At 42.2% G+C, this 12,616-nt stretch overlaps 1 protein-coding gene across 1 annotated transcript in view; it reads right to left on the minus strand.

Moving 5' to 3' along the window:
- Positions 1-3,109: 3,109 nt before the first annotated feature.
- VWA3B (von Willebrand factor A domain containing 3B) overlaps positions 3,110-12,616 on the minus strand; it is a 76,201-nt gene continuing 66,694 nt past the window's right edge. Inside the window, exons 28-29 of the mRNA XM_075737664.1 lie at positions 10,154-10,395; positions 3,110-3,471 (exon numbers count right to left, since the gene is read on the minus strand). Coding sequence (XP_075593779.1) covers positions 3,233-3,471; positions 10,154-10,395 — 481 coding nt within the window. The 3' untranslated portion in view covers positions 3,110-3,232. The remainder of the gene's footprint in view (positions 3,472-10,153; positions 10,396-12,616) is intronic.

The raw sequence follows: 12,616 nt of genomic DNA on the forward strand, positions 1-12,616 counted from the left end.
GCCCACACTCCATTTTGTTCCTGTCATTGGAATTGCACGTTCAGCCTCAAATACACAGTAATCACAACAGACATAGGTGAGATGATCATGTCAATGCTGAATTAGTCTGATTGAGATGTATCTTCTTCTGCTAAAAATGTGAGCTGGTAAATTCCAAAGTCCACGTAATTGAAAGCCATTCTTGGGGGAAAGTAGATTTTCTGTTCAACAAACTTTTCATTGAGAAAAGTGTTCATGTCCACAGAAGAAATATTTCTTCCCAGCTGTCCTGGCCTAAAATTTTGTGGATGCTGTGGTACAATGATATCACTTCCAATTTTTCCTCTGGGTAGAACAGATCCCCAGTGACTCCCTATAACCAGGGGCTGCATGTGTGTGCCAGCTCCATTCTCCAAGAGAAAACTCCAGGACATCATGGAGTGAGTAAGGAGCTTGAGCAGCAGAACAGAAGGTAACATGAACTATCCGAACTGCAACGTCCAGGATAGACCATTTCAGAATTACAGGTTTTCCCAGGTTTCAGTCTTCCCTGATACAGGCTAGGCAGACATTTCAGCACTCTCTCTCACATCCCACTGGAGCATCCTGGCTGCAAGGTCATTCTGGCTACACAAACTCCATAACTCTCCTTTACTAAATATCTGTATGCTTTTCTTTTTTTTTTCTCTCCACACTCAAGACAGAAACAGGTATCAAAACCTAAAAGTTTTCCCAAAACTGATAGCTCAGTGTTCTCCTGGGAAATACCTGCCCTAAATAGATTTTCCTGGCCAAGTGTATACCTGAACTAGCTGCCTGGAATACACACTTGTAATATGCCTAAGGGAAGTGCCTGAGAGAAGATGTCTAAAATATATCCTCAAAGATTCGGTTTGCCTCCATTGAATATAGAAATACAATTTTTTTTATACTCTCTCTCAAATGATGGCATCAGGCTATTCTCATTTCATATTAATGGCTGTTAAAAATCTGAAGCACAGAGCGGGGCTTGAGATTTTCAGTGTGCTTGTACATAGAAGCACAGCCAATAGAGCGAGCCCAAGAGAAGCAGGGTATTAAGTATAGTACTTTTAGTTCTCCCACAGCAGCGGACACCCATTCATCTGAAAATAATGTGGCACCTTCTCTTCTGAGTGGCTCCTTGAGATTTGGTAATAAGCATCACAAGCAGCTCCAGGAGTTGCCTCCGTGCTGGCCTCGAGGGAGACTCTACCAGCTTTGCCATACACCAAATGTGACCATCCTGCATCTGTAAAATCAAAACAGAATATGTCACCCACTCCATTGTACTGGGAATTTACCTCACAAGAGCAAGGCACTAGCAATGCAGAAAGACTTTTGGTGGGAGCTGAGCATTTCATGGTGTTTGGGATGCCCTCTGTTCATCGCTCTGTTTCTTTTAGATTTCAGGGCCAAAAAGTCAAGGTTCTCGCCATGCTACCATGGTTACGTTGTGCTAAGTGAAATATTTAGTGCTTGGAAGAAGTGTGCTGCATGAAATAGAGATCCCTCATTCTAAACAGACAGAAACACACAGAAAGACTGTAAGAGAAGCCATATGGTAAAACACCTGGGGTCCAGCCAACCCCAACTTAGAATAACCTTTCCTGACCAGAGGAAATGTCTCCTGTATTTCTGTCCCACCCATTTCGTCACTGATGGAAATTATTTCCCCACATATCTATGCAAAAGCCTCCCTACCAAGATGCAGAAATCTATGCTCAGCTGCAGAGATGTCCTTGGCTCACCATATCGCTGGCTCTGTCAGGGCCCGAGGGTCCCTGGGCACAGCTAGCACAGCACCCCTGTCCCTGTCATCTGAAATCTGCAGTAACGGCGTTACACTCTGGGCATCCAGAAAAGCAAGGACAGCCAGACACCATCTTGAAAGGTGAAATTTGCTCTATTAGTCTTTGTTTAATCATGCAGCAATCTTTAATATTTGCTAATTCATTCAGAAAGATACATGGAATGTAATGATAATTAATATTAACCTAAGAATAGTCTTCATCTGAGAAAGACATTTAAAAAGAGAAGAATTGAAGTGTAGAGGAGGTAACAAAGGAAAAGACCTGAGATATTACTGCTGCATCAAAGCAGAAGAATACCCTAGCAGTCAGACCCAGTTATAAATCTGTCATTTATCTGAAACACAAAAAATGTCTGTAACTAAATTGGCTACCATAAAAGCTGGAATTGACCAAATATAAATGTGCCACTGGGCTACAATATATACATGGGTATACATTAATTAGTCACTTTCTGTTTCTTTTTGGTTAAGTGTATATTTTCAGCTCCACTTTTCTTCAGATGTGAATACATACACCTGCCTGGAAGCTGCACTGGTATCTAAAGTCAAGTTTGCAAGAATCTGTAATGTCCATTCACCTTGATATGTTGAAAATATTAAGAATCAGTCCTCACTTTCTCACCAGAAAGCCCTAGACATGCATACAATTGTGTTACTACATCCACAAGTCATACTTTGGTTGAGGTGAGGATCCAGTGTTAAACACACTACATCCCCCTGACTGTGTGCCATTTCAAATGTCATGTCCTGCACAGTGAATATCACACTACATTTGTTAGATAGGGAAAATTAATCTTTACTTGGATATTTTTTTTTTTTTTTTACCAGGTTCAGTCACCTATCCATTATTTGGGAGCCAAGAGTAGAGAGGCTCCTAAATGTATCTAGGTGCAATTTCTGATTTCATTTATAATGCCCTATCAGTGAAGCAATTCCTCTGCCTTCAAAGTAGCACTGGCTTTATATCAAACATCACAGAGAAGAATTCAACCCTTGGTGTAAGTCTGTGTTACCACGAGGTTAGTCTTCAAGGGCACCAGTGGAAAACCGGGTGAGCTCCCTGCAGCTTGTCTTCCTGCATTACTGACTGAGTCTGCGAAAAAGGAGTTTTGGAAAAGGCATTTTGTAAGACAGACACACAGTTAATAAATCAAATAGGTCTACTGCAAACAAAGGATACTCAGATAAATACAACTTTCCATCCTCTCTTCTTATATTGATACTTTTCAGCAGCCCAGCTGAACCTCTGACACTGTTTCTCTTTCACACCTCCAAAATAACTCTGCAAAGTCGTAAACAATTTAGCATTAACCAGTCAGTTTATTTTGGATTAAAGGAACAAAATTTCACAGTTACAGGTACTAAAAATCTTTCCTATCTGCAGCCTCATCCATTCCTCACAAGCTCCTTCATGATGCACCCTTAACGTGGCTTCCTTTGCTCTGTGCAGTGGTGCTGAGGCCGTCTTGCCAATCCTTGCTGTTCCACATTGACTCTAATAATTCTGGTGATGTTGCTTTTACCAGGCTCTGGAGACTTTTCTACAGCAGGACTGTGCAAGCAACAGGGATGCTTCGGTGAGCTGGGAGTTGAAGATCTCAGCGACTGCAGAGTTTGACTCCTTGATGAATGCCAGGATGATGAAAAGGAGACTGCAGATGCTAGGAGAGAATAGGTATTCTTTCGTGAGAGAAAATATTGACCCACCATGAGCTTGGGTATAATAGTTTGACACCCCCCCAACACACCCTCTGAAATTTATCATGGAACAAATGTCGCCATGACTATGGTAACAGAGCAATAGTCTTGCGTAAAGAAGCTTTTCTCTGCTTTCCTTTTTGCTTTCATGCTCACAAGTTCAAACCAGCCTGCTTTTTAAGTATTCTTATTTTCTAAGCTTGTAGCTGTTGTTATTCACATGCCAACTGTTGTTCTCACTCTTCCTCGGGAATGACCTTCTAGTCACTGCTGGGGACAGGGTCTGCACTACCTGGATCTTTGTCTGACCCAGTACAACCATGCTTATCTTCTCTGATTTGCCATTACAATGCTGTGTCACTGGAAAGTCACTTTTTACAATCATATCAAATGAGACCACCAACTACTAGGCACCCTCCTGGCACAAAACAATGACAACCATAATGAATGAATGGCAAAAGAATGGAAGCTAGAGGAAAAATGAAAGAGAATAAAATAGGAAGAAACAAAGTAAAGAAATCCAAACCCACTGAAAACCCTGAGGCTGAGGGTTTAAAAATCAAAAGCATGCCTTTGGAAATTGTCATGTACATGCACAACATCAGCACTTGGCTACACAAAAGAAACATTCTGATTCTTCTTGGGCAACCCGAGACAGGAGTCTGAGGTTCACCTGTGTGAGGTTCAGGAAATTTCTTGACTGTATCCTAAAAGCTGATGGTACCTGTTTGCAGTACAAAACCATTGTCAGACTAAAATTCTGAAAGGTATTTCAGCAACACTGCTGCCTTGAATAAAACGAGAGATGCACCATTAAATGAGTGCTCCGCACCACACACATTTCACAAACTTGTTTCTTTTCTTTACCCAGTGCACACGCTCTCAATGTACCTTGCCAAGGTGTTGAAAGAAACCATTCCAGTCTTGCTCCCACAATCTGGACAGAATTACCCTTCCTCTCTCTCCACCCTCAGACACCCCAACACATGCCTCCTACACCAATGGAACTGCGCTTTCTTCCCTTGCACATCTCCACATCTCACTCTGTGGGGAAAGAGATGGAAAGTTTAACTCAATTTCTTGTTTCAATGAGCAGACAACCCTGACAGAAGAGAGAGTTGCTTGGGCCAAGTTGTATCATGCTATCAACAGAAAAACAAAAGCCAAATCTGGAGGCTGTTGGGGAGCCCTTAACAACACACAGCTGCAGCACGTAACAGATGCAAGCATAGCTGAATTGACATCGACTGCTTATTCAACAAGCCATGACCAACAGATGGGAACGCTGCTTTATTATGACAGCCTTCTACAAACGCTGAACGAACTCTCTGGAAAATGAGACTGGAAAACAAGTGGGTGCTAAAAATGTGAAATCCTACTGTGGGAAACCCAGCCAATCCACTAGACTGCCAGGTGCCACAGCTGTTGCACTCTTGAACCCAATTCAGAGGAACTGGATTTGCCACAGAAAAGGATAGAAAACCATCATCTTCAAAGGTCTCCCACCTAGTCCACATTGGCAGTTACCATAATTATCAGTGTAATTGCTTCAAGTCACATCTCGTTATAAATTAAAAAGGAGAGTTTGGGTTCTGTTAGCTATGATTTGCTAATGCATCAAGCAATGCAGTCTATTACTAGGCATCATACCTGTACTTCACTCTGAAATGTTTTCTGAGTTAGTTTTTTACTAGAGCTCCATTCTGGAAAATCAACAGGGAGATCATGTGAAAGGAACATTGATTTTAGGCATTACAGAACAGAGAGAAGACTAGAAAGACAAGGAGAAGAATTTTTCTACAGAAGCAAACACATTTTTTTTAAAAGTATCTATGGCGGCAATGATTGCAATAACCAATGAGTTAAGTATTTGTGATCTTGTTCAATCAAATAGTTTTATTTGAGTTACCTCGACAAAGAATCATTGGCCTACTAACAGCGGGAATTTGCCAGGACTTCATTAACTCTCTCATAAACGTACATAACTAACTAGCACAATAGGAGCAGTAGGCATACACATTAAAATAATGACGTGTTAAATATAATAGTTCTGGAATAAATAAAACAAAATTACACATCAACACAATAATGAAGCTAATATACACTAAATAACTAACACAATTACTTAATCTTTATTCACTTCTGTTAATGCTGTTTCCCTGAGTGGGAATAACAGGAATGGGCTTTTGATTCCTCCTTACATTCAGGAATATTTTAGCTGAGCACAAACCAAACCACAGACATTCCAAAATATTCCATCAATTCATACAGGGCCCGCAGCTCTGTGGAAATATAATGCTTCATGGAAATACAGGGCTTCATCAACCACCTATATGAGAGCCATGCGGCTGAATCCACATTATCTTGGAGATCACAAAAATCCATCTCTATATCAGGCAATGCTCATTCAAATTCAGGAGACCTTACTTCCTCATGTAACAGAGAAATATACACATGAAGTCAGCAGAACCGTAGGAAGAAGTGTTAACATATGGACTAGTTACAAAATGCAGCCCAATCAGATTAGTTAAAAAAAAAAAAAAAGTACCTGGAGAGTTCATAAGAAATGACAAGACAAACCTTTGGAAAGGAAACGTAGGAATTGCTGATGGCATTGAATGCTTTTAACACATTACACACATACTAACATTCAAGGAAAACTATTGTGTATAAATAGGAGGAAAAAGCCTTTACTTCAGGCAAATAGATCAGGGCTATTGAGCTTTTCTGAAAGTTAAAAGATATCCAAATTATTCAGGTATTAGATATTACAAGGAAAAGAATATGTGGGAGGATTGTGTATCTTTCAGATAAACCAGTTCCCAGTTTAACAGACTGCTTTTACAAAACTTGAAAAAATAAGTATAACCTCATTACTGTAAAAGATATTTAGTTACCAAAGTTATTAGCTTTAACTATTAATGGTATTTACAGGTATTCAAAACATTTCTCTGAGATGCTGACACTATTTTTAAAAAATCTGACTTTGTTATAAATAATCAAGAAATAATGAAGTATTGAAAACAACCACTACGAAAATCAGGTAAGGGATCACTCTGATGAACATTGTGTGTCCAGCGTATGAAGGGCAACAATCGAGATTTCAGGGTTATGTAGGTGTCTGAAGATGGAAACAGGGTGCTTCAGCTCTCTGACTTTCCCCTTTCTGATAAAACACAGAAGGATATGTAAATGAAAAAACATTTAAGAAAAAAAAAAAAAAGCCGTATCTAGCATCCATGGTGTCATGAGAAGAGGACAGGGTACTTTCTTTAGCATGTTCAACCTGCATACCACCTTGAAGTCTTGTTGGAGTCTTGATAGAGTACTATGAGATTATTTGTTAAGGCTATGCAGGATTCAAGCGCATAGATAGCCACTGCTCTCATTTCATCTTTCCTTCAACCCACACGGAATCAGTAACAGGACTCGCTGATCACATTAGCATTATTTCACATTTACTCAGCATCTGCAGCTCAAGATGTCCAAGAGGGAGGAGTCTGGGCTAACTGAGCATTTCCAGTGAAGTAGCCCTACCTCTGGAAGCTGCAGTCTCTCACACAGCTACAGGACAAACCCAGCACCTCTGCTCTCGTATAAGGCTGACCAGGCCACTCCTAAAATGCAGCGGCACCAGAATATCCATTATAAGCAATGTAAGTGGAATTTGCAGACAGTCTTTAAAAGACGAGTGAGAACACAGAAAGAAAGTTTAGAGGAGCCAAATCAAGTTGATTGACATGATGATTGAGTGAATCAATAATCCACTACTTCTGGAAGTAAATAATTAATGAGGATATTGAGAAGTACAAGGAGGTACAACTAGCAGGTATGGATAAAAATCCTCTTATCTTTCCACTGACAGTAGGATCTTTAAAATGAAGAGCTGACTGTGGCATGTAATGGCATACCTACACTAGGCCAGGTCTCTACTGCAGAGTGACACGAGTACAGATAGAATCATAAAATCACAGAATGGCTTGGGATGGAAGGGACCTCAAAGATCATCTAGTTCCAAGCCCCCTGCCATGCGCAGGGACAACCTCCACTAGACCAGGTTGCCCAAAGCCTCATTCAATCTGGTCTTAAACATTTCCAGGGAGGGGGCATCCACAGCTTCTCTGGGCAACCTGTTCCAGGGCCTCACCACCCTCACAGTAATGAATTTCTTTCCAATCGACCCTCCTTCGGTTTAAACCCATTACCCCTTGTCCTATCACTACACTCCCTGATAAACAGTCCCTCTCCATCTTTCCTGTAGGCCCCTTCAGGTACTGGTAAGCCACAATTAGATCTCCCCGGAGCCGCTTTTTCTCCAGGCTGAACAATCCCAACTCTCTCAGCCTGTCCTCACAGGAGAGGTGCTCCAGCCCTCTGGTCAGCTTCGTGGCCCTCCTCTGGACTCACTCCAACAGCTCCATGTCTTTCTTGTACTGGGTCCCCCAAGGCTGGATGCAGTACTCCAGGTGGGGTCTCACAAGAGCCGAGTAGAGGGGCAGGATCACCTCCCTCGACCTGCTGGTCACACCTCTTTTGATGCAGCCCAGGACATGGTCGGCTTTCTGGGCTGCAAGCGCACACTGCCGGCTCATGATGAGCTTCTCACCAATCAATACCCCCAAGTCCTTCTCCTCAGGGCTGCTTTCAATCCATTCCTTGCCCAGCCTATAGTCATGCTTGGGATTGCACTGACCCACGTGCAGGACCTTGGACTTGGCCTTGTTGAACTTGATGCGGTTCACACGGGCCCACCTCTCCAGCCTGTCAAGGTCCCTCTGGATGGCATCCCTTCCCTCCAGCATGTCGACCACACCACACAGCTTGGTGTCATCGGCAAACTTGCTGAGGGTGCACTCGATCCCACTGTCCATGTCGCCGACAAAGATGTTGAACAGTGCTGGTCCCAGTACCGACCCCTGAGGAACACCACTCGTCACCGTTCTCCACTCGGACATTGAGCCGTTGATCACAACTCTTTGAGTGCGACCATCCAGCCAATTCCTTATCCACCGAGTGGTCCATCCATCAAATCCATGTCTCTCCAATTTAGAGACAAGGATGTCGTGTGGGACAGTGTCAAATGCCTTGCACAAGTCCAGGTAGATGACATCAGTTGCCTTTCCCTTATCCACCGACGCTGTAACCCCATCATAGAAGGCCACCAAGTTTGTCAGGCATGATTTGCCCCTAGTGAAGCCATGTTGGCTGTCACCAATCACCTCCTTACTTTCCATGTGCCTGAGCATAGTCTCCAGGAGGGTCTGCTCCATAATCTTGCCAGGCACGGAGATAAGACTGACCAGCCTGTAGTTCCCTGGGTCTTCCTTTTTTCCCTTCTTAAAAATGGGGTTATCTTTCCCCTCTTCCAGTCAGTGGGAACTTCGCCAGACTGCCAAGACTTCTCAAATATGATGGAGACTGGCCTGGCCACTTCATCTGCCTGTTCCCTCAAGACCCACGGATGCAACTCATCAGGTCCCATGGACTTGTGCACCTTCAGCTTCCTTAGATATTCTCGAACCTGATCTTCTCCTACAGTGGGCAGTTCTGCATTCTCCCAGTCCCTGCCTTTGCCTTCTGTGACCTGGGCAGTGTGGCTCAAGCATTTGCCAGTGAAGACTGAGGCAAAGAAGTCGTTGAGTACCTCAGCCTTCTCCATATCCTGGGTAACCAGGTCACCCGTTTCATTCCGGAGGGACCCACATTTTCCCTCGTCCTCCTCTTATCACTGACATACCTATAGAAGCTTTTCTTGTTGTCCTTGACATCCCTGGCCAGATTTAATTCTATCAGGGCTTTGCCTTTCCTAACCTGATCCCTGGCTGCTCGGACAGTTTCTCTGTATTCTTCCCAGGCTACTTGCCCTTGCTTCCAACCTCTGTAGGCTTCCTTTTTTTGTTTGACTTTGCCCAGGAGCTCCTTGTTCCTCCATGGGGGCCTCTTGGTGTTTTTGCTTGACTGCCTCTTTGTTGGGATGCATCGCTCCTGAGCTTGAAGGAGGTGATGCTTGAATATTAGCCAGCTGTCTTGGGCCCCTCTTCCTTTCAGGGCTTTGTCCCATGGTGTTCTATCAAGCAGATCCTTGAAGAGGCCAAAGTCCGCTCTGCTGAAGTCCAGGGTAATGAGCTTGCTGCACTGAGGATCCTGAATTCCACCATTTTGTCGTCACTGCAGTCAAGGCTGCCCTTGAGCTTGATGTCCCCTACCAGGCCCTCCTTACTGGTGAGAATAAGGTCCGGCATGGCACCTCTCCTCGTGGGCTCCTCTATCACTTGGAGGAGAAAGTTGTCATCGATACTAATGTCAGAATATTAGCCAGCTGTCTTGGGCCCCTCTTCCTTCCAGGGCTTTATTGCATCTTCACTGCTACTACAAATGTTAGGGAAATTAAGGTAGCATATGCCGGAATATGCTTTATTCAGTTTTTCCCTTTGCTGTGGAAACACATGCTGGGAACAATCAGTGTGAAGACTGGTTTCCAAAGGAGGTGAAAGAACCCCATCACACAGGACACAGGAAAGCAGGCTGGTCTAACACCCAGAAAAGATAACACAGAACTCTGGTCCCTTGTGTGGGGATTAACTAAAGGCTCATCAAATTTGTTTAATCCCTAATATTTATAATTTTCCACAGCTACTTCTTTACCTTCAAATTCTTCTTCATTGCTAGGCAGTGAAATTCTTCCTCCCAGTTTTACTTCCCTTCTGGAGACAAACAAAAGATCTTCAGAGTCCAACACCCTCTCCCTGGCATGTCTTTTGTCTTCTGCTTTCCTCTTGTTTTTATTTTTTTCTCTATCTTCTTTCACAACACTTTTCTTTGCTGCTTCTCCTCCTTCATCTTCCACAGATGAGTGCGGATACGGCTTTGTGGTCTCTCTGTCCAGGCTAGAAAATCAGACAAGGAAATTCACTAAGCTAAAAGCATACATATACTATTTTAAATCCTTTTTACATGACATAAATTTCACCTTTTCCCACATCTCACCGTACTGACAAGAGGAGGACTTCTCAGACTCTTGACCATTTGGCAGGGCTACAAATGTCTTTCTTACAATTCAGTTTCCCTTTTATTTATCAAATAAGTAAAGAAAAGCCTAAAACACAGAATGCACAGTATTGCTCTCTTATTTCTGTAGATACTGTATACCTTGCTAGCCTATTGCTAACAATTTTTCCTCTTAAAAAAAAATTCTGGATAGTATTCCTGTTAATATCAGTTCTAAGATGTTTCAGCAAGAATTCATAGCCTTCATATCCTTCATAGAGACTCCATTCCCAGCCCACCCTCAAGATTTCTAAAATTTGTAGAATACTTATGAAGCAAAATACAGTTACAGATGTCTCCTTTGACTGCACTAAGCCTGAAACTATCAGAAGTGCTTTGGGAACTAAAATTGAAATAAGTATTTAGGCACCCAGCTATACTTGATATGAAACAAGAGAAAGGCTCCTAAATACCCTTCTGGCTCTGGCCCTAATTCTGTCTACCTCTTATGACCCCAAAGAGGATTTCGGCAATAACCGTCTTTTACGATGTGGGCCCAGAGCACATAGTGTTTTACTTTGTATATGGAATTTGTTAGTTACATTTGCAGAGTGCTTGTTTGGCCATAATTATTCCTTTCCATTGTGATGGCAGGAAAACAACCCAAACAGAAGGTAGCATCTAATATTAAAATGATGAGAGCTATATTAATACCTCTAAAGATTAATCAGTTAAGCGTGATCCCTGGTACATACCACATAAACATCAAAAGACAATCCCAAAGATCCCAGGGCTGAAGATTTAGACAAGCTATTGTAATACAACATCTCTGTGCACTGTGGACTCCCTGTCAAAAGTGAACTCTGGGCTATTCCTTTTACTTTTTAGTCCCTTACTTCTACAGGACTTAGCACACAAAGATTGTATCTTTTTGAGCTTCTAATATCATATTGCATTCAAACTTTTTGTTTCCTTTCTGATTAAATTATGCTTCTACTTTGTTTCTAGCACCAGTGTCAGCATGTTCTCATTAGACCTGTGTGCACCAATGTGCAATATGCTGCGCTGTTCCCCTCTGATAAGTATGGCAGGGGAGGTAGGTATCTATTTTAGAATATAATAAATAATCAGTTTCACCAGGAAGCACACTTCCATGCCCCCTGAAAGGCAGGGGCTCTACTGGAAATTCCGACTCAATCTGGGCTGGAGGACTGCCATAGCATTGCTAATATTAGTAACTGATTAATGTGTAACTAATGAAACACAGTTGTATAATGGCTTTGAATGTACACCTCCTCATAAAAGGAAAACAATCATTCAACATGGCATGGTGGTTACACAAATAAACAAATATACAGTAAAATTGTGGGCAGTACCAGCTTTTTATGATGCAGCCACTGAGCTAATACAGTCAATGCCCAGAAGAGGACATTATGTATGTCTGTGTGATACTAAAGTGACATGTTAAGCAGCAAAAAAGGAATGAGATTTCACTTTACAAGTATGTGGTTTTACAGAGAACTCAAAACCTAGCTGACAACGTTACAAGCAGAAGACAAACATTCTGAATTAGTAAGTGCATTGTCAGGGACTGTCTACACAAATCTCACAAAGCAATTTACTGTAAGGAGTTATAGATCCAAGAAGCAGGACACTTAAAAGATTCTTAACTATAAAAGCTCTATAGTACCAGGCTTCTATCATTAATTCTTGGAAAAGAGACTCAAAATTCAGCAGAACCGGATATGATACATAATGTGGAAAAAGATGGAAAGAAATATATTTCAGTAGAAGATGAAGTTGGGAATGTGCAAAAGAAGGTGATGTGATTCTGGCAGCAGAATTGTGGAATATTGTGGATCTGTAGTGACCACCAAGGTTTTTATTGGCACACCAGTGCACTTCATCTGCATACCTGGGGGTTAGGTCTATGTTGCCTATATACTAAAAATTACTATTTATGTAGTTTATCCAATGCCAACAGAGGACTCTGTGAAACCCAAAGGCTCAAATATGCCTAGTTCAGGGCTGTATGCGGGTATCTAAGTTCAGAGAGTGTCTGTTTTAGATGCTCAGCTTTCTTTGTCATTTCTTATTAGCTGCTTTACACATTTCACTGCA

Source organism: Balearica regulorum, chromosome 1, assembly GCF_011004875.1.
Source record: "Balearica regulorum gibbericeps isolate bBalReg1 chromosome 1, bBalReg1.pri, whole genome shotgun sequence".
Classification (NCBI taxonomy): domain Eukaryota; kingdom Metazoa; phylum Chordata; class Aves; order Gruiformes; family Gruidae; genus Balearica; species Balearica regulorum.